Source organism: Syngnathoides biaculeatus, chromosome 15 (genome assembly GCF_019802595.1).
Source record: "Syngnathoides biaculeatus isolate LvHL_M chromosome 15, ASM1980259v1, whole genome shotgun sequence".
NCBI classification, from domain to species: domain Eukaryota; kingdom Metazoa; phylum Chordata; class Actinopteri; order Syngnathiformes; family Syngnathidae; genus Syngnathoides; species Syngnathoides biaculeatus.
The window spans coordinates 20625184-20649771 of NC_084654.1; the positions used below are offsets into that span (position 1 = coordinate 20625184).

At 41.6% G+C, this 24588-nt stretch overlaps 1 protein-coding gene across 5 annotated transcripts in view; it reads left to right on the forward strand.

Moving 5' to 3' along the window:
• Positions 1–505: 505 nt before the first annotated feature.
• pcnt (pericentrin) overlaps positions 506–24588 on the forward strand; it is a 50178-nt gene continuing 26095 nt past the window's right edge. For 2 of the 5 annotated variants that reach the window (XM_061843457.1, XM_061843460.1), the window contains exons 1-30: positions 506–710; positions 5100–5270; positions 6975–7103; positions 8379–8525; positions 9215–10008; positions 10894–11214; positions 11734–12082; positions 12279–12674; positions 13744–13962; positions 14095–14190; positions 15058–15201; positions 15305–15506; positions 15586–15653; positions 15732–16008; positions 17899–17999; positions 18165–18279; positions 18435–18561; positions 18755–18874; positions 18947–19022; positions 20107–20190; positions 20272–20383; positions 21018–21058; positions 21133–21264; positions 21336–21528; positions 21600–21732; positions 22631–23084; positions 23156–23353; positions 23728–23799; positions 24047–24151; positions 24296–24448. In XM_061843457.1, the coding sequence (XP_061699441.1) occupies positions 663–710; positions 5100–5270; positions 6975–7103; positions 8379–8525; positions 9215–10008; positions 10894–11214; positions 11734–12082; positions 12279–12674; positions 13744–13962; positions 14095–14190; positions 15058–15201; positions 15305–15506; positions 15586–15653; positions 15732–16008; positions 17899–17999; positions 18165–18279; positions 18435–18561; positions 18755–18874; positions 18947–19022; positions 20107–20190; positions 20272–20383; positions 21018–21058; positions 21133–21264; positions 21336–21528; positions 21600–21732; positions 22631–23084; positions 23156–23353; positions 23728–23799; positions 24047–24151; positions 24296–24448 (5577 nt within the window). In that variant the 5' untranslated portion in view covers positions 506–662. Of the gene's footprint in view, positions 711–1812; positions 1863–5099; positions 5271–6974; positions 7104–8378; positions 8526–9214; positions 10009–10893; positions 11215–11733; positions 12083–12278; positions 12675–13743; positions 13963–14094; positions 14191–15057; positions 15202–15304; positions 15507–15585; positions 15654–15731; positions 16009–17898; positions 18000–18164; positions 18280–18434; positions 18562–18754; positions 18875–18946; positions 19023–20106; positions 20191–20271; positions 20384–21017; positions 21059–21132; positions 21265–21335; positions 21529–21599; positions 21733–22630; positions 23085–23155; positions 23354–23727; positions 23800–24046; positions 24152–24295; positions 24449–24588 lie in introns of all 5 variants that reach the window. The other 3 variants (XM_061843459.1, XM_061843462.1, XM_061843461.1) reach the window with 2 other exon arrangements.

The window sequence follows — 24588 nt, forward strand, 5'->3', positions numbered from 1 at the left end:
CCAAAGTACCACTGGAGATAGATAGATAGATAGATAGATAGATAGATAGATAGATAGATAGATAGATAGATAAATAGATAGATAGATAGATAGATAGATAGATAGATAGATACACACATCTCAGATTTTTTTTAAAGATGTGGATGGACAACATGGATGATGAAAAAACACCAAAAGGCCACAGTATTAGACATATATACATGTACAGTCTAATAAGATGTATTTATTGATTTATTAGTGTACGAATTTCTACCTTCACTTAAGTGGACACGTTGTCAGGGGATTACATTGGTCTTGCCTGATTGGCTCCGGTAGCAATTTTTTCAAGGAACGACTTGAGGCCGTGACCTGATTGGTCACCAAGTTTCGCTTTTGGAGAGGCGTAACTCACGATAGGCGGGTTTTAGGCGTCGGTGCCACCTCAACTCACATTTCCATTGGCCGAAGACGTGGAACGCGACGAATTTGACTGGCTCATTCGCTCGGAAAACCTTAATTTACTTGGCGGCCATATTGAATAGTGTTTGACAGTTGTTTTCCTCAAGGAAGCTTCAAGATTTTTTCACATGCCAATTTTTGTTCGGAAGAAGGATAAGTTTTGTTTTCCAGTCCATTCGGGACTCGCTTGTGCTGCATTTTAATGCTTTCCTCTCAACTAGGAAATGGACGAAGATGAACGGCAGAGGAAATTAGAGGCTGGGCGAGCGAAGGTTAGTGGCTCGGCTAAAAGTACGCGCACGCTAATGTTGGAATGCTAGCATGTTAGCTTAGTCTTTTGTCACTGCTCGTGTCGTTCATTGCTGGGCTATGCACATTTCACCATGTTTAAGGAACTCGTCATTACTATATGTCTGTCCTTTTCGTGCTTAGCTGTAGAGGCAGTGTTAAAATTGCGGCGCAAACTCATGTGGCGCGCTTAATACTTGCTCCAGTCGTGATGACAAGAACATCGATGGCCACAGGTGAAGTTTTCAAACCAAAGCCTTTCTTTTGCATTGAGGAAAGTTAAGCAAAAACTACAGATGAATAAGTAAATTATTTTTGTTCATATTAAATAAATGTTAATAGAAAGACTTGGAATTCAATTAATCGGAGCCAGGCCCCCAAACCACCACTGCTTTTGTTACGCGTTTTTAAATAGTGTAAAAACAGCACTCTATTTAAAGCATTATAAAGATTCAGTATGTAGAGAACTAAACTGGTTTTACAAAGCTTACTTATCTTTGGGATCAGCTGGCAACCAATTCCAGCGTGTACCACGCCTCCTGTCCGAAGATAGCTGTAGGCTCCAGCGCTCTCGAGACCCTTGTGAGGATACGCGGCTCAGACAATGAATGCATGGATGCGAGTGGTCTCCATTTGAGTATTCGTACCGAAACAAACATTTGTCTCTACAGCTGTGCGATATTGGACAACATTTTCTCCCAAGAAATGGTCCAGTGTGCTTATTTCAAGCGTCTTATTAGTTATTCGTGTAAAATATGATGGCGTATGTGGAAAGAATGAAAGCCAGGAGACTGCTGCGGTTGACTGGAGTGTACTTTAATCAGCTTCCTGACCCCCCTGCACAACAACAACAACAACAACACTACTGCAAGCCTGACTGAAGCGTCTACAGAGGGCATAAATCAAATCACTAAAAATACTTAAACTTTAAGTGTATTGTTTCGTTATCTACGATTAAAATTTCTTTATCTGTATTGAGCTACTTAATGCATTCTCAAAATCAGAATATTTTAACCATGACAACACTAGATTAAAATCACTCTCACGCCTCCATGGCACATTTAGCTGCATATTTTATCTTTGCAGCCCTTATAATCCCACTGCCGAAGTCGTCTAACATGCCACGGAAGCAGTCGGTAAGTATCGGACAAAGTTGATTCAACTTTGTGTTATTCTTTTCAACTCTTTCGGGTGGTCGATCAGGGTGTTCTGCCTTTCTCAACTCCATCATTTTCACTGCTGGTTTTGTGCAAGGAGGTGTGGTCAATCTCTTGAATGAGCTTGCTGTGACAATTGTCTTGCTTTAATTTGCAGTATTTGATGCATCCCAAAAAAGAAAATGAATTGATGTGCACAAAGTGTCCTCAGTGCAATCTTATCAGTGGCTTTGTTGCCAAAATGTAAGCGTTCCAGCTCGCCGCTTTTCTCCGTCCGCTGTTTAGTCACATGCTAGCGGCCCTGGGTTAGGCTTCTGATGTGCCATTCATGAGAATCTTTTGTTGTGTTCAAGCAAGGCTGGTGAATGGTATTCTTTAACCTGACATTTCTAGATTAAGAAAAGAAAGAAATCAAACATTCTGTTCTGCAATCAGCTAACGTTGCGGTTTACAGCTTTACACAGTAGCTGCTTGTCAAATAGCACCAACAGGAAGTAAGTTTCTTTCGGCTTGTCCCGTTAGGGGTCGCCACAGGGTGACATCTCAGATGAACGCTCATATTTGTTTGGCACAGTTTTTACACCGGATGCCCTTCTTGACGCAAACCCTCTTGGGGAGTGATACGAACGCTCAAATGGACTGCTCCAGTCACTGATGAGCCAAATCCGATTTGTTCCAAAAACAAAAACAATCAACGGGCCTTTTAACCATTGTCATTTGACTATGGACGGAACAATTGATAATGCTAAATGCTGATTTCTGCCACCTTCTCTACTAAAGACAACTGGGAAAAAAAATCAGAACATTTTATACATTCCATCCGTCCATTTTCTGAGCATCTTATCCTCACAGTGGTCACGGCAGAGCTGGAGCCTTCGCCAGCTCTCTTCGGGCGAGAGGCGGGGTACACCCTGAACTGGTTGCCAGCCAATTGCAGGGCAGTGAAACCACAATTTTTGTCATCGTCAATTTTCCATCACACTGCTCTTCACTATCAAGCCATTTTAGTTACCGTATTTCCGCACTATAAGGCACACTTCTTCTTCTTCTTCTTTTTCCTTTTGGATTGTCCCGGTAGGGGTCGCCACAGCGTGTCATCTTTTTCCATGTAAACCTATCTTGTGCATCTTCCTTTCGGAACAACCACAATCCTCATGTCCTCCCTCACAACATCCATCAACCTTCTCTTTGGTCTTCCTCTCGCTCTTTCTTCCTTGACAGCTCCATCCTCAGCACCCATCTACCAACATACTCACTCTCTCGCCTCTGAATATGTCAAAACCATCAAAGTCTGCTCTCCCTAACCTCGTCTCCAAAACATCCAACTTTGGCTGTCCCTCTAATGAGCTCGTTTCTAATCCTATTCAATGTGTTCACACCAAGCCAGAACCTCAACATCTTCATTTCTGCTACCTCCAGTTCTGCTTCCAGTTGTTTTCTTCAGTGCCACCGTCTCTAATCCGTACATCATGGCCGGCCTCGCCACTGTTTTCTAAACTTTGCCCTTCATCCCAGCGGAGACTGTTCTGTCACATAGAACACTAGACACCTTCCGCCAACTGTTTCACCCCGCTTGGACCCGTTTCTCCAGGCGCACTTAAAAGCCTTTAATTTTCTCAAAAGCCGACGGTGCACGGTGCACTTTATAATCCAGTGTGCCTTATATACAGTATGGATCAAGATTGAGCCTTTAGTGCAGCTCCATCTAATGGATGCATAACGTAACTCCATCCTCTACTGTACTGTATTCTATGCCGCTTATAATGTGGTGCGCCTTATATACAGGGTGACCCAAAAAGATACGTACCCATGAAAATTTCAATTGTGGCTTTGATTAAAAAGCTATTTATTTCAAATTACAACCACACATGATTCAGTTTATGGAAGGCCATTCACCAGAGTTTCAGCTATTTCTGTCAATTTTTAGTCAATTTATGGCTTTCCCAATATGTGTTCTAAATGTCCACCATTTCGTTGCAAGCAAACTTTTACTCGTCTGGCAAAGTTTTGAATCACTTTTATACACTCCTCTTTCGCAACTAACAATCGTTGATTTTGATGGAAAGTTGCGACAATGGAAACTCTTTCGAAACTGAATCTGTACACTGGAATGATTTTGTCGCAAAATAGGTCTCCAGGGAGAATATCTTCTGCTGATTTGTCCAAGACATTTTCGGGGCAACTATAGCTGCAAATGATCATCCATAGGTTCACCTTTCACGTCCTGCAAGAGAAAAGACATTCGTTAAAAAAATGGATTTTTTTATTGAATAAAATATGGGTACGCATCTTTTTGGGTCACCCTGTATGAAAAAAAGTTTTAAAATAAGTCATTCATTGATGGTGCGCCTTGTTGTGCGGTCCACCTTATAGTGCGGAAAATACGGTATTTTCTATTAAACAATCTGGCAAATGGCAGTTTTGGGCTTCCTGTACAAGGGTTGAAAACAGCTGTAACCCCCCCAGTTTACCGAACGTGGGCATGCTGCTTTTGGTTTGCTGTAAAAGGAATGAAAGCAGTAATAACAGGCCCGTTTTATTCAGCATGCACGTGTGTGACTCTTTGCACAGAGTAACAAGTAGCTCTCCCAAGGCCATGTCATCTTGAATCGAATTGAACACACTGATGCGCGCACACGCACAGATGCACACACCGCTTTGTCTCCTCCTCTCCGTATGAATACCTCCGACGGACGCTCCGCCTTATTTTCCTCCGTCTATACTCACACCGTCCCTTATTCAGAGTTTGCGCCTCCTTCGGGCTCTCTGCAGCGCTCACGTTATGATGCGAGGTGAAGGGGTGTCAGGAGAATCTGAGGCCAGCGTCTACAAAATGGTGATCACGTGTCGAACGAGGAGCTTTCACGAGGGTCTCCGTCACTATGTCTGATTTAAGCTGCTTAAAAATGAGAGGGCGAGAGAGAGGCAGAGCGAGGAAGGGAAGGAGAATGTTTAAAAATGAACAAAGTCATATTTTTCATGCGTGGCCTCTTCTAAACTCAGGTTTGGGATTGCCTCTCCTTTTCTCCTGTACTGCTTTGATTCACCAGAATGGGGACGATCAACGGCGCACACTTTTTGTGACTCTTACTTTTTATTTCTCTGTAATTTTCGGAACTGCTTTTTAAAAAAAGACACCGCCATGCTGCTAGTGTGGTGGTGCTCGACGGTGCTGACCTACGTCTCCGTCTACCTCTTGCTGTCCTTCCTGCGCAGCTTGCTATCTTCCGACAGAAGCGGGCGAAGAGCAACGGTGCGGGGGCGGAGAAAAAGGCGGCGAAGAGGTCGGGCCCTGCTGTCGCGCAGGATGACGGTTCGACGCAAGACGGCCACGTAGAGCCGCTGCCGGTCAATCACAAAGAGCCGGACGGGAACTCCGTCCAAGAGGTACTCTTGAGTTATCCGGTCCCTTGACTTTTAACTAATTCGTTCCGTGTTCACATTCGTAACCGTTCCAGACCCTCAAAAAGGGACCACCATATTTTGTAACCCAGTCACTGATGGTGGAGTGGGACACACGCCTGCCTTTGGTGCGGGCAGCGTGGGATCGATTCCTGCGCAGCGACGGTGTTGATATCGGCCCTGCGCCTGACTGGCGACCAGTTCAGGGTGCAGCCTTTCGCCCGAAGCTCGCTGGGATAGGCTCCAGCTTTCCCGCAACCCTTGTGAGGATAAGCGGCTTGGATAGTGACATGACATATTTTGCAACATTTTTTTTAAGTAAGAAAAATAGCCTTCTCTTGTGTTGTACACAATGAAAATATATTGATAACATGTTATTAATATTATATTAATATTATTCCAATTCGTGGCAGTGTCCCATTTTTGGGACATCATGATTTTCACGCATTATATCCTTCAGTATATCAAAATATTGAAGTGTTTTAATCTGATTCTGATTCTGTTTTTGGGACGATCTAAGAAAATCCAAGTACTCTCTCGCGGGCAGCGTCCCATTTTTGGGACGAGATTATAAATTAGTAAAGTTATCATATAATTTAACCATAAACGAAAAGAAGTGTTATTTCCTTGATTGTGCCCTGTTAGGAGACTTTTATCTCAATAAGGGAAAAAATTACCACCCTGCCCGTGAATGGGTTAAGATACAATGTAAAGTATTAGTTTTTGGAACATTTTTTTTCAACTTCATTTTTTGCTGAAATTGTGTAAATGTTTTTGATTTCAAACTTGAATTCAGTGGACCCACTTTTCCCCCCTTTTTTCATGACTAGAAGAAACAAAATTGAGCAAAGTACCTGTTAATTTTTTTTAAAATTTATATGAAATACTTAATAACTAATATATAATTAATAATAATAAAAATAAATAATACGTATTATTAATCCTCTCTGGACAAAATAAAATTTTGCAGAGAGAAAAATCTGATACTTTCAGAAAATAATACTCTGGACTTAAAATTTTTGATTATGTTAAACCTGTTGCAAATTTGTAACCCCTGCCCGGAAAGGGTTAATAATAATTAATACTAAACACCGCAGTCTCACTGCGAAGTAATCATACTAACTGATGGTTGTGATGGATGGAGTGCCTGAAGCGCACTCATAAGTAAAATATTTGCTTGAAACAAAAGGCGGGGGGAAAAAAATTAGTCAAGGGAGGAATTTTAACAATCCGGTGCCCCTGTTTGTTGTATATTTATACTCGTGATTATTTTTTATCCATGCGTTTCTTTTGTCAAGGCATTTTCCAACCACGTCTTGTTCTTTAATAATAGTTATGTATGAATTTTTTTTCAACACTGTTCAATTCTATTATTCTCATTTGTCTTTGTAGTGGGTGTCAGGATGGCTCAAATGCCTCGACATGCAATGTGTGTGTCTGAGATTTGCATCCTCACTGTTTGCTTTAACGAGTCACCCCGTAACCCTCCCCTCAGCTCTGTAAACATACATTACAGAAATGGGTCACTAACCGTCATGTTGCCTGCAAGCCATGTTGTCATAGCAACCTGGCCCAGATTAACTGATGTACATCTTTTTTTATTTTTTTTCATGCAGTATTTGTCCCCCTCCAGAAAATGTGCAAAGTGATGACTGAACAGTTGTTTAATCTCAGTGTTCATCATCGTAGAATGCGTTGAACCTCAACAAAGTGGAGATTCAAAGAGATGCGCTCCTTAACACAGAGGCGAGCATTTCCCCCATCGGCGAACTGGCGGAGGAGGAGCTGGCCGCGCTCACCAGTCAAGAACAGCAGCAGGTATGGGTGGCCACTGCACTGTAACGCGACATTGTCGCTAACCTACGCTAACGCAGTAGAGAAGTTGTAATGTCTACGTCATAAATATGAAACAATGCAAAAACAGTATGGAGATGACTATGGAAGTAAATACAGCGCATGCCACTAGGATTTGAATAAAAAATCCATCCATCCATTTTCTTTTGCCACTTATCCTTACGAGGGTCACGGGGAGTGCTCGAGCCTATCCCAGCCGTCAACGGGCAGGAGGTGGGGTACACCCTGGACTGGTTACCAGCCAATCGCAGGACACATAGAGACAAACAGCCACACTCACAATCACACCTAGGAGCAATTTTGAATGTCCAATTAATGTTGCATGTTTTTGGGATATGGGAGGAAACCGGAGTGCCCGGGGAGGACATGCAAACTCCACACAGGTGGGGCTGGGATCGAACCCAGTTCCTCAGAACTGTGAGGCCAGCGCTTTACCAGCTGACCCACTGCGCCACCTCAATTAAAAATGCCACTAAAAATTTCATGTTCTATTTTTGTATACATATTTGGACTACATTTTAAAAATCACACTGTTATTCCAAAGTGATCACATTTTCAATAGCTGTATTTCAGTTTAGCTTTTCAATGTTAAAAAGTTCGGCAGATTAAAAAAAAAAAACACCCAGCCAATCCAGTTACGCTTTCTTAGTCACGTGACGTCACATACTAAGAAAGCGTAACTGGATTGGCTGGGTGTTGGGTTCTGACATCGTTTGCTAATATCTGCGACCCGATGTAACCCTGCCTTTTTTTTCCCACTGAATTTAGACATTGAATTTCCGACAGCGAATTTTAGAAAGTTGCATCTCAGGAGACTAAAAATATTGCGTTTGAATTTTGAAAGGTCTGTCTGTCTGTCTGTCTGTCTGTCTGTCTAAAATTCTGAATTTGTTAACATTGAATAGTTAAACTGAAATACAGCTATTGAAAATGTGATCGCTTTGAATTAACAATGTGAATTTTGAAATGTAGTCAAAATATGTATACAAAAATACAACATAAAATTTTCTGTTGCATTTTTAATTCAAGACCTAGTGGCACAAAGTTACTTCCATAGATGTCTGAGTGTGCCTTCTTTTATGCCACGTACTTTTCTTACTAATTAAAAAAACAAAACTGACGTGAATTTACCTGGGGAAAAAAAAGTAACAAGAATTCTGCTCACGTTGTCAGTTTCTTGGCAGGAATTGGTTGCTCATAAGGATGAATATTTATTTTATATTTTGTTCATTTTTACAGCAGTTGGAGCGGGCCGTGGTGAAGAGCAATGACATCATTGCCAAGCTCAGCTTCAACTTGCAGGAGGCCCGAGCTAGTCAAGGCGAGGAAGTGCAGTCCCTGACCTGCCAGATCCAAGCCCTACAGAAACAGCTCCAACAGCTGCAGGTATGCACGGTCCGTGCATGCAATGCATATTGTACTTAATGTGTACTTAGTGGATATGTGGGAATTATTGCTGACTAGTAATTGTACTGATCAGAATCTGAATCAGCTTTATTGGCCTAGTGTGTAAAAACACGCAAGGGATTTTTCTCCGGCAGTCGGTGCTGCCCTGGTACGACATTCTTTAAGAACAAGGAACAACCTAGCAACAAGAACAAAGAACAAGAGACATTTCTCTTGATTGGAAGTATTCCTTATAAGAGTCGTGCAAGATGTAAAATCTTGATTTAGATCACTTGCATCTACTGTACATATTCTCTCTTGCATCTACTGTACATATTCTCTCAAATGTACTTTGAAAAAAAAAACTACACATACGCTCGCTCTTTAGTCCGGAAAATATGGTAACAGCCGATTTTGGAAAAACACCTTCACCCAAAAACAAGTTACATGTACTGTCTCTTTCACAACTAACAATGGCTGGATTATGTGAAGTTTGTTGCCACCATCTAATGGTGAAGCGGCTAATTTGTAATTTAAATTGTTGCTCGCATCGCAAAAGAAAATATTGACCAAGCAACAGTTTGTGTCTCAGAAAACGTATAAATTGGTGCCTCGTTAGTAAAATTAGCACTTGAATTCGGTTAGGATCTGAAAACTAAACTTGCATTTCTAAATATTCTGTGACGCAGACTAGCGCTGGCTTTCAACGCTTAAAAAATCAACCTGGAGCGGAAGTCTACAACCGAGCTAAGCAGCAGCGACGACGCGACTCGCAAAATGAGGACCTCAGCACGGAAGACGCGTCGACGGAGCAGTCGGGGAGCGTGGGGCTCGTCTCCCGGACCAGCGCCGATGGCTTCAGCACCGACAGCGAGACTGAGGCAGACCCTGTTCTGTCTGAGCTGAAAGCGAAGCTGCGAGAGGAGAAGGACAATTGCCTGCGCCTGCGTTCTGAGCTGGAGAAGGAGAAGGAGAATCACCAACATGTGCTTTCATTACTGGAGGATGAAAGGAACGACCTGCAGACACAGCTGAGCAGAGTTCGGAGTGAGTGCCTTGAGGAGAAGGAGGTGCTCAACAGAGAGCTGCTGGATCTGAGGAAAGAGTCGCAGAGGAGATGGTGCGAGGAGGAATCCGTCTTCGCCCGCCGTCTCGAGGACGAGCGACTAAATCAGGAGGAGGCCGTGAGGAAGTTGAAAGAGGAGCACAGAGGAGAGCTGGAGAGAATCAACCGGCTGTTGGAGGAGACCGCTGAAGAAGTCTCACGACTGAAAGCCTCCAAGAACCTCGAGAACCAAGCCAAAGCCGATTTTAGTTTCCCTGAGATAACCGGCGCCAATGGCAGCAGGGGTGAAACGGGACCTGCCCAGGACGACGTGAATGTCGGGGTACCGGGGGACATTCTAATAGAGCGCTACTTTGCACAATCTTCAATGAATCATGTTGGATCTTGCAGTGAGCTGGACTTCTCTTCAGACCAAAGGTTTGATCACTTGTCCTTCTATTCGGTCTGTCAAGTTCAGCACTCTGCCACAATGGTGGCCTGTTGTGTCCACTTCACTGCCTTTTTTAATTTTTTAAAACATTTTTTTTAGCTGCATTAATTTGAATGTAATGACACTCATGATTTTGTCATATCTAGTTTCAGGTCTTATTCTTCTTGACCTCTCATGTCTTATTGCTTTGCCTCCATCTGAAGCTTTAAGTGCTGCTGGAATTTGCATTTGGACCACACATTTTTTTTTTCCTAACCATGATTTCTGTTTGCCAGAAGCATAACTGCACAATATTTTTCCACTGAGTAGACCCATGGCTCAAGAGCAAGGCAGTTACACTTCTTGCCCCTGTCTGATGTTCCATATGGTGACTCATATCATATATTAAGACACTGGCCTTACTTTTGGTTATAAATATAACAATTAAGTTTTGAGAAATTGGGAAAAGTTTTCGTTGGCCACATAAAAGGTCTATCCTAATCCGGAGTGACGATCTGAGCGCTCCCCCGTGCTGAAAGGGAAACTGGGAAATCCCCCACTCTCACAGTTCCCCTCATTCTACAGAGGTAGCTAACATACCTTAAAACAAAAGTTAATTAAAAAGAAATACACATATATGTACGTTTGCTGTGTTCGCCTTTCTGAGACGTCCATAGCGAACATGAATGCTCGGCGACAAGTTGTCAAATGACACACACTGAATCATGGATGGGGATGTTTCAGACTGGCGGGAAGTTTACAAAATTTACGAGCATGCGCGTTAATCACTAGGAGAGTTTTCAGCACGGGGGAGCGATCAGACCATCACACTGGCCCACGGTCCTTTGATTTGACACCAGTGCCCTAATTGCTCTTTGGTCCTATCTTTACAGCGAGTTTAACAGCGACGCTTTCCACGACCAACCTCTGCTGTCCATCTCCAACTGTCCCCCCAAAGAGGACTCGGATGTCCACGAGGGTTCCTCCGTGGACGGCAGCTCAAACACCCCGTGGCTCAACAACTCCGTGTTCGAACCCGAGGAGACGAGCGCCGTTTCTGATCAGCTTTTCAGAGAGACGGACCTCGCCAAAGAGCTGCTCAACCAGCAGTGCGGCGAGCTACGTCAGGAACTGTCTGCGAAGGACCGTGACTTGAATGTGTTGCGAGAGGAAGTCTGTAAGACAGCTGAAGAGCTGGAGGAGGCTCGGAGCAGGTGAGATGAGAAAACTGGAGAAAGGTTCTCCATTTTGCAGAGGTGGGAGGCTTGAATCAAAGTTACGTTTAACGTGGGTGGAAAAAGTATGTGAGTTGGAGTTTCATAAATTAGTCGTAAATGTAACTGTGTGGTATTATTTTATGCACATGTGTTTATTTTTGTAATGTAGAAGAAGATCACTACAGATGTTATGATACAATTTATGGGTCATTTATTTATGTATGAAATTCCAAAGGGTTTATGCCTAATTTTTTCCTCCCATTGTAAATTGCCGATTTAGGAAGTGGGACTTGCTTGGCTAAAATTTGTCTTTGTGTATGGAAAAAAAAAAAAGTAATGTAGTGTGTGCAATCCGCCAATATCCACCAGTATGAATTGATGCAGAGGCCATTGGTCTGTAATTGAGTTCAAGGTTTATGAATGTTTTTCAATTTTGTTTGAAAAATGTAGTTTACACACTTATGCCATTTGGGGTCAAGATCACGGCGCTTCTATGCTATCTTTGTATCTGTCTAGATGGGCTCAAGTTACAGAGGAACTCTTGCAAGCCCAAAGGGAGCTCGAGGAGGAGAAGGAGTGGAGGAGATGCGCCGAGGAGGAGATGAACTTGAAAAGTCTGGAGCAAGACGGCCTTAAGAACAAACTAGCTGCCTTATTAGATGGAAAGGCAGCGGAAATCTCATCTGAAACTTCCACGCTGGTCCTTTCAATGGAGGAGGATAAACCGTCCGAGGAGCTTAACGAGAAAAGTCAGAATCTTATAACGTCACATCAAGACCAGCAGGAGATGCCGGAAGTGTCTCTACAGGAGATTAAACCGACTGTGAATGGTACTTTAGATAACAACCATTTGCAAACACCGCAGGTACGTTTATGCAACAACCCCCAAAAATTATGTATGAGGGACAGTCATAATTCAGATTACCTTTTACACTCACTATATGAAATTCTGTCGTACACATTTGCATTGTATTTTCTATTTCTTGTATCCACGAATGCTGCTGAAACAAAACATATTTCGTGGTTGCGAGACCAATGTTATTTTCTGCCTTACCTCCAAGGCCAATGATGATGAAGTCATATTAGAGCTAGAAGAGACTAAAAGGGGGAAACAACCCACATCTACCTTGCTGGATGAAAGGACTGCGGTGATGGAGCGAATGGCGGAGGAGCTCCATTGCACACGTGCCCAGCTACGAGGCGTCCAAATGGAAGTAGAAAGCCTACAGTTAGAACTGGAAAAGAAGCAGAGCAGTTTGGAAAGTGCTGAGAAACTAAGGAGGGAACTGGAAGCTGAGATTGTCAACCTGGAGGAGGCCCAAGCCCTGGCGGTGCAGGAGAAAGACAGACACCGGAGCATAGAAGAGGCGATAGGTGAACAGATGAAGAAAATGGAAGAGGTCCTCAAGGAGGAAATTGAACGGTTTAAGAACCTGGTACAAGCTAAGGATGCAGAGGTGAGAGAGACACTAGGCACAAAAAGTCAAGACATTCGTAATTATAAAAAATTACACCATGATCTTTACTCTTTATCTTAATTAGACCAATAAACTTTATAATGCACATGTCCATATTTCAGTACTTTTTGGACAACTTTGTATTCTAACAAGGAGATGACTGGCAACATTTCCAACAGGTGTTTAATCCATGAATGACCAAATAATTTTCTGGTTCAATTAGTTCTGGTATTTAAGAAGTCCTCTTTATCATGTTCACATTTTGACATGAGATCTAGATGACGCCTAATACCTGATTAATAGTTACAGGACAGGGGTGTCAAACTCATTTATAGCGTGGGCCACATTGTGGTTACGTTTTCTGTCATAGGGCCATTATGACTGTGAAAACATCAAAAGCTTGAATTGACCCATCATTCAATTTACACATGCAATTTAGGAACTAGTTTTGGAATCAGAAAATCAAGGGTAATGGGTTTTTCAACTATTGTTGACATTTGGCAACACAAAAATGCTTGCAATCTCTCGTCATCATTTGTGATATGACAATTGGAGATTTTGGTACAGATTTGAACAAAAAATCACGGAAGTCGATACACATGATTTGCCTCGGCGGGCCACATAAAATCGTGCGGCGGGCCGGATCTGGCCCCCGGGCCTTGAGTTTGACACCTGTGGTATAGGATATTCTCAGAAGGACGTGGCCACTGAGCTTAGTCTGTCGGCAGGTTGCAACAGAGATACAGAGAGACTGGAAGAGTCACAGAAAGGCATACAGTATAAGTTGGAAGTCCTTGCAAATGTTCATAAATGAAACACCTGTTGCCCTTCAGCTCCTTGGTAGAGGACAGGGAGTTGTGCAAAAAGTACAAAACTATTAAATAGCTCGTCATGTGATTTCAAAAGTTTCAAGACGGTCAAATTGATTGACCTTAAACATTACTGTGCATTTTAAATTCTTTGTGAAATTTGCCCCAAAAGCCCAATATAGCAATATTTGAGTGAGTAGTATTGATGACTTGGGTCCTTAGCTGAAATCACCAATTATTGTTTTTATTTTCTTCTTCAGTTGGGTGAAGAGCGAGAGAAATGGGAGGACGAGAGACGGGAGAAGGACAAAGAAGTTGAAGATGTGAGGGAAATCCTCGAAGAGCTCAGGATGGAGCGGGATGAGGAGGTCAAGGGCCTGATGGAGAGGCAGGTCTTGGCTGTGAGGGAGGCTACAGAGAGACTACAGGCATCTCACCAGCGAGAGGTGGCGGAGGTCCTGGATCAACATCAACGAGAGGTGGGACACAGGAACTGCGTGATGTCATCATTGGTGAAAAATACATTTGCATTTATTGCCTTTGTGGTGTTAAACAATGTGGACCCTGCAAAGAGAACTTTTACTGAGAGGTGTCCCTCCATAAATATGCAGATTTCCGAATTGAACAGCCGTATGGAAACTGAGCTCCTGGCGCAGAGAGCGGCCATGGAGCAGGAACAGAAGCGACAGATCAGCCTCATCAAACAGGTATTGAAGATTATTTCATTCTGCGTTAGGCAAAGTATGGCCTGCGTGGAATTTCGGGCTTATGTTTTTCTCTAATTCGACCCAGTGGGCATTTACTCTATCAAGAGTTTTGAAACACTTGTTGCATTGATTTTGCTGTTTTTTTTCCTAAAATTCGTCAATTTCAATGCATTTATTTGATTCAAACATTGATTTCTTAACAGTAAAATAAAATAAATTATTTAGACAGTTCGGATTATTTTTTTTAATTAAATGGTGAATTATAAATTAGATAATTATGAATAATCACATTGTAAAGTGTATCTTACAAAATAATAATAAAAACGTTTTATACACTTAAAATATTGGTTGGTTAATCATTAAATGTAATTATTATTGCATTACTAATATAGTAAATGAAGAATTGTGAATATATACATTAAAAAATCTTATTAGAACATTATTTTCAATATAATAGAGTTATTAATCATTCAATTTAAACCATTTTTTTCAACATAAAAATAATAGAACAAAGCGTTTGCTGTAGATTAAACTTTTTAAAGTTGTATTAAATTTATTATATATATTTTTAAAAATATTTTGGCAAATTGAACAACTTTTATATGTACCATTAAGTTAAGTAAATGAATTTTGAATAGTAGAATGCAAATTGAAGATTATTAACATGAATAAAATAATGGAAAAGAAACTTACATGGACATTTTCACTATTTATAAGTCAGTTTGCAAACTCAAATGCGCCCCTTCTGGAGAACCAATGTCATGTCTTCACGCCAAATGTGGCAGGATCGGTTCACAACGGTAATGCACAGCTTTTTTTTTTTTAAGTTATTTTAAAGAGCCTCTTGTTAATTGTTTCCATCTGCAGGTGACTGAACGTGAGCATGAGCGGATGGTGTTGGAACTGAAGGAAAATCATGAGGTGGAGCTTAGTAGGCTGAAGACGGAGGTCACCATGGAGGTCACAGAGTGTCTGGAGGCGGCTCACCAGGTTGAAATAGAACAGGCGCAGGTAAAGAAACAAAACTGCTACCCGACAATGATTTTAAGGCCTAGTTTTTGGACCTAATTTGCATGACAAGTGGTTGTCAGCACTTTCTCTTCTCCCCTCGAAGGCCCAGAAGAACCGCGAGCTTGAAGCCTTGCGCCTGAGCCTGATATACCTCCACACCTCCCAGCTTGAAGTTTCTCAGGACTCCACTCTCGTAGAGGGTCAGGCCTCCCTGCGGGACCAGCACCAGCTGGAACTGGACCGCATCAGAGAGCAGAATGAGGCACAGCTCGAGCGACTGCGTGAGTCGCATCAACGTGACGTGGGTGAGTGTGGAGGGCATTACTTGTTCCTTTTTAAAAATTGTTTTCATGTATTTTTTTTTTCTTTTGTGTGTATTTTCAGAGGAGTTGAAGCAGAAGTTTGCTGACGAGAAAGGTTCTATGGAGGAGAAGCAGACCAAAGATATACATGTCAGGCTTTCCAAAAACCTTCAATGATTGTTAAATGCTTATCCATGTGGGTAATTTCATTTTCTATTCTTTTTGCAGGTTCTAAGATCTGAGTGGGCGGCTGACGCTGAAACAACCCAGTCGACGTTCCAGGGAAGCCTTGCCAGCACCTGGGCAGAGCTCGCCGAAACACAGGCCTCCCTCGCCCAGTCCAACGCAGCTTTAATCGAAGCCAAGGAATCTTTGTCGCACGCTCAGACGGAGCTGGAAGAGTCAAAAGCGCGTCTGGAGAGCTTCAAGATTGCCACTCAGAAGCAGAAGCAGAAACTGGAGGAGGAATTGAAGCAATCCTGGGCTGACGGGAATGCTGCTCCCTGTGAGTTCCATGCCTTTCAATACAAACCTCAACAAAGATGCACATTGCATCTGGTTTTCAGTGGACTTTTTCGATATAATATAATATCAAATTGACTTTTTAAAAAAAGTGTTTTCCCTATATTTCTACACATACACCCCATAATTACAATATAAAAAAAATTTTGAGACCTTTGCTTCCCCCCCCCCCATTCGATGCCAAGTCATTTTATTACAGGGTGTCCTGTGTAGAATTTTGAGTGGAAAAATGTATTTGCCATATTTTCCAGATGACAGCTCGCACTGGATGGTAAGCTGCGCCCACCCTGTGAAGTGTTTTTTTTTTAATTTTTATTTTTATTTTTTTTTTCTTTAATACCCTCCATACGCAGGGCCATCGCCGGCCATACGCTGTGGATATATATCGTATGTACTGGTGCGTTAATTAGATATTCACGCAGAGAGACTTTGTAAATGTTTATTTACTGTATTTTCCGCACTAAAAGGCGCACCTTCAATGAATGGCCTATTTTTTAAAAATAAATAAATAAATCATATATAAGGCGCACCGCATTATAAGATGCATAGAAGAGAGGGTACAGTAGAGGCTGGGGTTACGTTATGCACCCATTAGATGGAGCTGCGCTAAATGGAATGTGAGTCAAACTTTATTAATAGATTACAAACCAGCGTTCTGACAACTCCGTTCACACCCAAATTGAATAAGCAGTTGTTTTGTCATTTTTCCCGAGATAAATTCAGTCACGTAATATTGAAGTAGTTGGAGTGTAGGAGTCATTTTATAGTCTTTACACAAACACACAAATTGAAATGAAATGGCATGCTTCGCGCAGTCATATATCCCAGCATGCACCACACGCTGCTACTTCTATGGGGTAAATGGAGTCGGCGGCTGCTTACCGTAATTGCGAGACCTGGCGTGGCTCAATATTGATCCATATATAAGGCCCACTGGATTATAAGGCGCTCTTTTGGCTTTTGGGAAAATGAAAGGCTCTTAGGTGCGCCTTATAGCGGGGAAAATATGGTACATACCTTGTTTCCAAATAGTGACTATAATATCATAGCAAAACGCCTCAAACATAACAAAAAAGAGTCATTGTTTTTATTCCCCCTCCTCTTCACTCAAGCAGCTCAAAGGCATCGTCTTCAGTCGCACAGTCTCTCTCACACACTTTCATTCTCTGTTTCTCTCAAAGCAAAGCAAATTTATTTGTATAGCGCATTTCATTCACAAGGTAACTCAATGTGCTTTACATGATTAAAGGCATTTGAAAACAAATAGATATAACATTTAAAATGGGATAAAAACAATGAAAATAACAAACAAAATATGAAAAAAGACAATTCAAACCACATACAGTGCAGGTAATCTGATCAAAAAGTGGATATATTCTAAAAAGCATGAGAAAAAAGAACAGTTGACTCAATGTCATTTTCATGTAGAGTTATCGCGGAAGTTGCACAATTCTCCTCACGTAGCAGTCCAGCCTTTCAAAAGCCATTGGTGATTGTTGATTCTTTCACACTACTCCACGCTTTTAAGATCCACTGGCACACCTCAGAAAATAAAGACCTCCACATGCGCCCAATGTTTGTGAAAGATTTCGTATTAATCAAATTAAAAATATTCGTTTGAACATGTTTTTGCTGTGCTTTTAATCTCGTAGCTGCTAGCAACAAAAAAACCCCAAACCATTATTTTAGCTGCATCATTAAATTCGCCGCAGGGTTTACAGTGCCTGAAAAAAAGTAGCAGGTTGTCATCCAGAAAATACGGTATTCCATTTTCGAATAAGGCTGTATGGTTAAAAAAAAAAAGTGTGGAAATGTGAAGATCTTGAATACCTTTCGGATATTTGAACTTCTTTTGTTTCTAAATGCAATTCAGGTTCTCTGGAGGAGCTGGTGTCCAGCCACAAGGCTTTGCTTCAGGAGCGAGAGCAGCAAGTGCGGCAACTAGAGGAGAAGCAGTGCCAGCTGCAGGAAGAGGTGACAATCGGGCCAAATTTGACCATTTTCCCAATCTTCTGATTAAAGTCAACAAAGGCATGATTATCAGATCATTCTAAAAGAGTTATCCTGAGCAATTATCCTCTTTTGTGGGAATTTCTCGCCCAAAATCGTCTTGGAAAATGGGTCGGACGTTCTTTTAAGCAGGTGTCACAGCTGCAGAAGGAGAAAGAGCTGCTGAAGAAGAGCTCGCAGCAGGAAGTAGGCCAGTTGTGGACTCAGCTGGAGAGTATGAGAGCCAGTCGTCAAGAGCTGGGAGGTGAGGTTTAACAACCCGAGAATACAAGGTATCATTTTTGTATTGACGGGCTTCCTCTCGGTAACGAAATGTAACAAAATAGAGGAAGGGGAACATCTGCAAATGTGTCTATGGGGCTCAGTCAAACGCAAATCTTTTTATATTTGTCATCCCAGAGCTGAAGGAGCAGCTGTTGGCTCGCTCGTCCCGTGTGGACGTCATCGAGCGCCTCAAAGCTGAATTTAATGAACAAAAGCGTGAAATCAAAGAGCAGAACGAGGCTGAGCTGGAAAGCCTGAGGAGGTACAGTAATGACACATGCTACGGTGATGTCTTGGTATTATATTGAAATGGAAACTGATCTCCTCTTTACGGTTACTTGGTGTTTTCTAACCTTTCTGACCGAGAGTACCTTGACTTTTGAGCTGAATTCAGTGGCTGAGCACTCAACTCAATTTACTCACATTACTGTACATAACTGTGCCTTCTGCTCTAGGTACTTTGAGCAGCGGCTGCACATGTCTGAGGAGAGCTCCAGAGAGCAAATTGCCCTGCTGCAGCTGAAACTAGTGGAAAGTGCTTTGGAGGAATCTGTGCTTAAAACCACAGATCACAGGTATGCTAGCAAAGCCTCAATGAATACACTAAAATACTCAAGTGAATTGTTTTTATCTCTCATTTGCTTCAGTTTCGTGTCGCAAGATCTGACCGAAGAGACGGATGGCGTGCAATGTGACACAAGCCTGAAAGTGGATAAACAAAAGGTGACTCTGAGAATATTAGGAACATCGGGGGCTTTGTAAAATGTACTATAAAGTGCAGCGGAACTGAGTAACAAAAAGAAAAAAAGATTAAAACAAAGTCTTTAGCTCAATGCTTTGCAGTTAGAATTTTTTTCCACGGAGATTAATGTTGCTGCAGACGACTGTGTAGGTAGCGAGTCAGGAGTAAATAGTCCGTAAAAGACAGGGAATTCCCAAATTTTGGAATTCTTTCACATATTAAGCACATAGACACACGGGCCTCTTTGGCGCTGGCGTCCAATCACTCAACGGGTAAACTATGTACACCTGCACCCCACATGAACATTTTTGTAATTGTATTATATGTTGGTATTATTATTTAATAATACAAATCAAATTTTAATCAGATTGTTCAATTGACGGATGGGATAACCGAGAGAATACTGAATTGTAAAAATATTCCACAGCCGCTGACCTAATATGTCAAATCAGATGTCAACAAATCTCGTGCGACTCACTCCACAAGTGTGTTTTCCTTTTCCTTTGGCTTTCTTTTTTGGGATGCCACCAGAGAAAATGTCAGTGGAATTATAACCATTGAACAGGAACTGAAACTTGGGATGGTACTTTGACATAAACACATTATTTATATTCAAGCAATGCGGTTTTACTGTAGTTGAGTCTTCTTTTCTGATCGCATTCTAGTCATGAATGTGAGATTTAAAAGGTTTTTGTGTATTTTCTCACAATCAACCTGTTCTGGATTTGAATCTTTTGAGTCTATATTTATAAGAGTCAGTGTAAGTATGAATTGTTGTCTATACGTGCTGTACGACTGGCTGATGAACAGTCCATGGTGTACCTTGCCACTCGCACAATTTTATCTGGGATAGGCTGCAGCCTACGTCACCTGAATGAGGATCAGCGCTATAAAAATGGATGCATGGATGTCTTTAAAAAGAAAAAAAAAAAAGTTTTACAAGTAAAATAATCATTTTGAGGATCTACTTTTATGCCACAGCTACTTTGGTGTTATTAGGCCTTTAAAATTAACAAGTGTTTGGATGCATGTCAAATGTGTTTGTCTCTATTTTGTTTCATCTAGGAAGTGCTTTACACCCAAATGGAAGACAAACATAAAATGGACCTCAGTGACCTACAATCATCCTTTCAGGAAGAACTGCATCAGGTAAGACATTTTTTACCCCCACCCCTGCACTCTCTTCACATGACAATGAGATCTTTTTTGTGCCCCTGCATGTTTGCGTAGGTGCGTTCAGATCTCGCAGACCATTACTACAATGAGCTGCAGGAGATGAAGACTCGCCATTCCCTTGATCTTGAGCATCTCCGAGCCAAACTTTCTGACCGTCATTTACAAGGTCTTTTACCATATCAGAGTATTTACGTACCATATGCGAGGGCTGGGCGACTCATGAATTTGATCTGTAAATTTGACTTTTTTCAGAGCATTTAATTTATTTATTTGTTTTGTCTTAGCTATTTGGTTGCTATATTTACTCACTCATATGTCCCAACAAGCAAATATGTTTTTTTTTAAAAAAAAAAAAAAAGCAACAACCAATTTTAATTTCTGTTAAGAAGTAGACAACGTAAGTGAAATCATTTTTACATTGCTTTCCATATAAAAGGAAGGAACCTGCTGGGAGGCAATCACCAAGTCAATCTTTCCAAGGAAAGATGAGTGCTTCCAAGCCACTATATTGTCCGTGGCCGTCACTCGGTTTGTCGGCTCATTTTTATAATGTTTGATTATTTCAAATGTTTATTTATCCAGGATGGTGTTTGCATGTATGTTTTGTTAAAAGGGACGGTTTTCCTTTAAAAGCATTTATTTACCTGTAATGAAGTTATTTTATATTTTCACAGAGTAAATGCTTGAGAAAAAGGAGTGACTTACAGAGGATATGTTCCCCAAAAAATAATGTGACTGCCAAATCCTGACTCTGCAAAAGTTTACTGTAGATGAATTCACCCTTAACTCCTCTCTTGCAGAGATCACTCGTGTGCACATGGAGGCAGCAAGACAAGTCGAGGTGAGAGGTTTAAGTTGAATATGTAAAAAAAAAAAAAAGTCTGCTGTTCGACACAATGTGCTCATGTTAATCAGGTTGAGGTGGAACTGCGCTTATGGTGTTGCACCGAGGAGCGGCACACCAGCTTGACCCTCATTCACACCTTGGAGAAGACACTGGCTGAAATGAACAAACTTAATGCAGAGCTGCATAACGCCACAGAAAAGGTAAGGGAACAATGTTCAAAATCACAACGTATCCTGATCACGGAAACATTAAACTGTAATGTCCATCTCAGATGAAAAAGGAGTTTGACGAGGAGCGTATCGGTCTCAAAGAGGCGCTGTTCCAACAAGCCGAGGAGGAAATGAGGAGGATGAAAGCGGAGCACGAAGCTGAAATCGCTGCCATCAAGACTGAGATGGACAATGAGAAGGCACACTTGCAAAATGCTCTCTTGGAGGAGAGGGAAAATCCCCTGAAAAATGAATGTAAGATTTCTCATGTTATCAACAGCGGCGTGACCATCCTCCGGTTTGTAACGCCGCTGCTTGTATCGTAGGCTCTCAGACTCTAAAAGCAAGGTACGATGTGGAGCTGCAACGTGAGAAGAGGAGCATGGCAAAGGAAATGAAAGAGCTTACGGTTCTACTCCAACAGCAGGCCGAGGAGCAACTAAAACGAGCCCAAGACAGGTGAGAGATGTCTTGGATTGGGGTGTTGAAATAAATCAATGTAATTGATGCATTGCTATGAAGATTAACCGTCCATACAATGGGAGACTATAATTTATTTATTTTTTTATTTATTTATTTATTTTTTTTTTTGGATTTAAAATATGAGAGCTATTTTGTGCCAGTAAACTGAACTCACTTCACAGTAAGCAGTAGTTTCACATAAAATTTTAAGCACATCACAACAGAGACTTCAGACTGTTCAATGGCACTCACAATTGACATTTGCTGTCACAGGAAACAAAACGTTGAGATTTCCACTGTATCTTTACAACCGAGGTTTGCCTGATGAAAAATAATTTTAGTTTAACGCTGACAACACAAAACACCGTTGACATCCTCATGGTTTGTGTCAGTAGTCGCAGTTTGAGAAGCAGGCGATATTTGAACACAGCGGCGCAACATATTTAGTTATATAACAATAGTCACAGTCATATTCTTTATACTCTGTATAAACTTGTAATATTAGAGTATCTTACTGAGTCACTAAAAGTAGGAGAAGTCCAATCGTTTGTGTGTGTGCATGACGATATTATATTACCAGGGCAATTGATTGGATTGCAGCATCAAAGCATAATGATACAGTACACAAACTGTTTAATTCTTTACATTCTTTACACAGTGTTATAGAATGCTGTTTTTTTTTCAATTCAACTTCTATTTGCATATTCTGTCTTTTAAAAACAGGGTCAACACTTTTCCCTGTGACTTTATTTATGTCATGACTTGATTAAAAAAAATCCACTTCTTCCACTCAAACTTTTTTCTTCATTCTCTAACTTTGTTTTATTTTATTTTATTTCCTGTGTCGCAGTGTCTTACTGTGGTGTTAATTTAAAAAAAAAATGCCTTCCTTCAGATTCGAGGAAGAAAAATTTGTGCTGGAGCGGTGTTTGTCTCAAAGAATTGAAATCTCTCTGGCGGAGCTGCAGCACAAACATGACACTGAGCTGGAACAGGAGCGAGCGGCCCTCATGGACAAACACGCCAAAGAGACGGACTCGCTCAACGCTGAACACAAAGCGCAACTGGTTGCGCTCGGCACCAGGCACGGGGAACAGCTCGCGGCTCTGACTGCCAAACTGCAGTCGGAGTACAAAGCGCAGCTTTTCGCCTTGGAAGTGGACCTCACTTCCAAACGCGAGGAGGCCCTGCAAGCCCTGGAGGATTTGTTTCAAGAAACAAGTCAGGCCCAGCTGGAGGCTCGAGAAGCGGAGCTGGCTCGGAAACACCAGGAAGAGATGGATGAAATTGAAAAGAGGATGCTCAGTAATATGGACACCTTGGAAGCCACGTACCTGAAGGAAGTCCACGTAAGAGCACGCATTTGTAGAACCTCGGTGTCATGGTTTCTTGATATGTGTATTTTATTTTGTAATACCAGGCACTGCGTGATGAAATAGTTCACCTGGAACAGAGGCACCACCAAGAACTCACCGGTGAAAAGGCGGAGCATCAGCACGTGGTGGAGCGTCACGTCGCGGAGAAAGAGGCTCTCAGGGAGGAGCTGCGACAGGAGCTCGCTCAGATCCACATGGACAAGTTCCGGGCCATGGCTGCCGAGCTCAGCCTCCTTCATCAGGTAAAACAAGCAACCGAAACTTCATGAAAGTTACGCTATGATGTTTGATGGCAACTTGTTTTCCCTCATAAAATTTACTTCCTTTATTACAACTTAGAATATTACACAAATATCATCATAATATGATCGAAACCTGATACCCTATTCCAAGAGAAATGTTGTTTGCTGAAAACTGAAAAATATGTATATATATATTTATTTATTTTTTTCAGTTACAACAATTTCTCTTAACAACACAATTTTTATTCTGATGGCTTACATTTTTCTTTAAAATTTTTATCATTTTATTACATCTTAATTTGTTAAATTAGGACTCCATCTGTGAAATTCTGACTTAAGTCAATCATCCCCTCACCTCCATTCCTTTTATACAGACTGAACTGTCTGCTCAAAAAGAGTCACTGGATGCTGAACACTGCAAAGCTCTCGGTACCCTGAAGGCACAGGTACTCATTCACTCATTTCAACTAGCGTGATCTATTAAATTTATGTTTAATGCTTCATATACTAACTAGTTGGTCGAATATATCCAACCATCCATTTTCTTTGGTCGTCATTCGATGAGTGTAGAATTTTCAGGAAAAAAAATGTGTATTGAATTTTGGAATCAGGCTATCACATGCAAAAAGTGTAACGCTGTCAAAAATTACTAGTTGCACTGTAGACTATAAAGTTAGCATCTTATCTTTTTAGGTTCTAGAACTGGAACAGCAACACAGTACTGCACTTCAGGAGCTCACAGAGGCTTACACGTCTGAGAAAGAACACCTCCAACAACAGCACCAACTTCAGCTACAGGTGTGTGTGTCCGTTCATGTGCATGCACATGTGTGGATGTTTTTGTTGTCATGGTCTCAAACGGTACATTATAGTTGTCCATCCCTCACGATGGTGTATTTGTGCAGTACGTGTGAAACAATACAGGTTGTCACCCTCTTTTAGGAGCTTAAAGGAGTGTCTGCGCGGGAACTGGAGCAATGTCGCCAGGAGCTTGAAGCGTTGTCGTCAATTCAACGCCAACGCTTCCTGGAGGAGGCGGAGCTCCTTAAAGTGCAGTCTGGGAAGAAGCTGCATGACCAGATTCATCACATGAAGGTGAAAGATGTTTTTGGAGCTGTTTTTTTTTTTTTTCTTGGTCCACTCTTGCTGTTCAGCTCTTCAGAAACCACCATCTTGAACAAAGTTAAAATACAGTAGCGCAGAAAACGTGTTTATCAAAAATATAACAGAGGTTT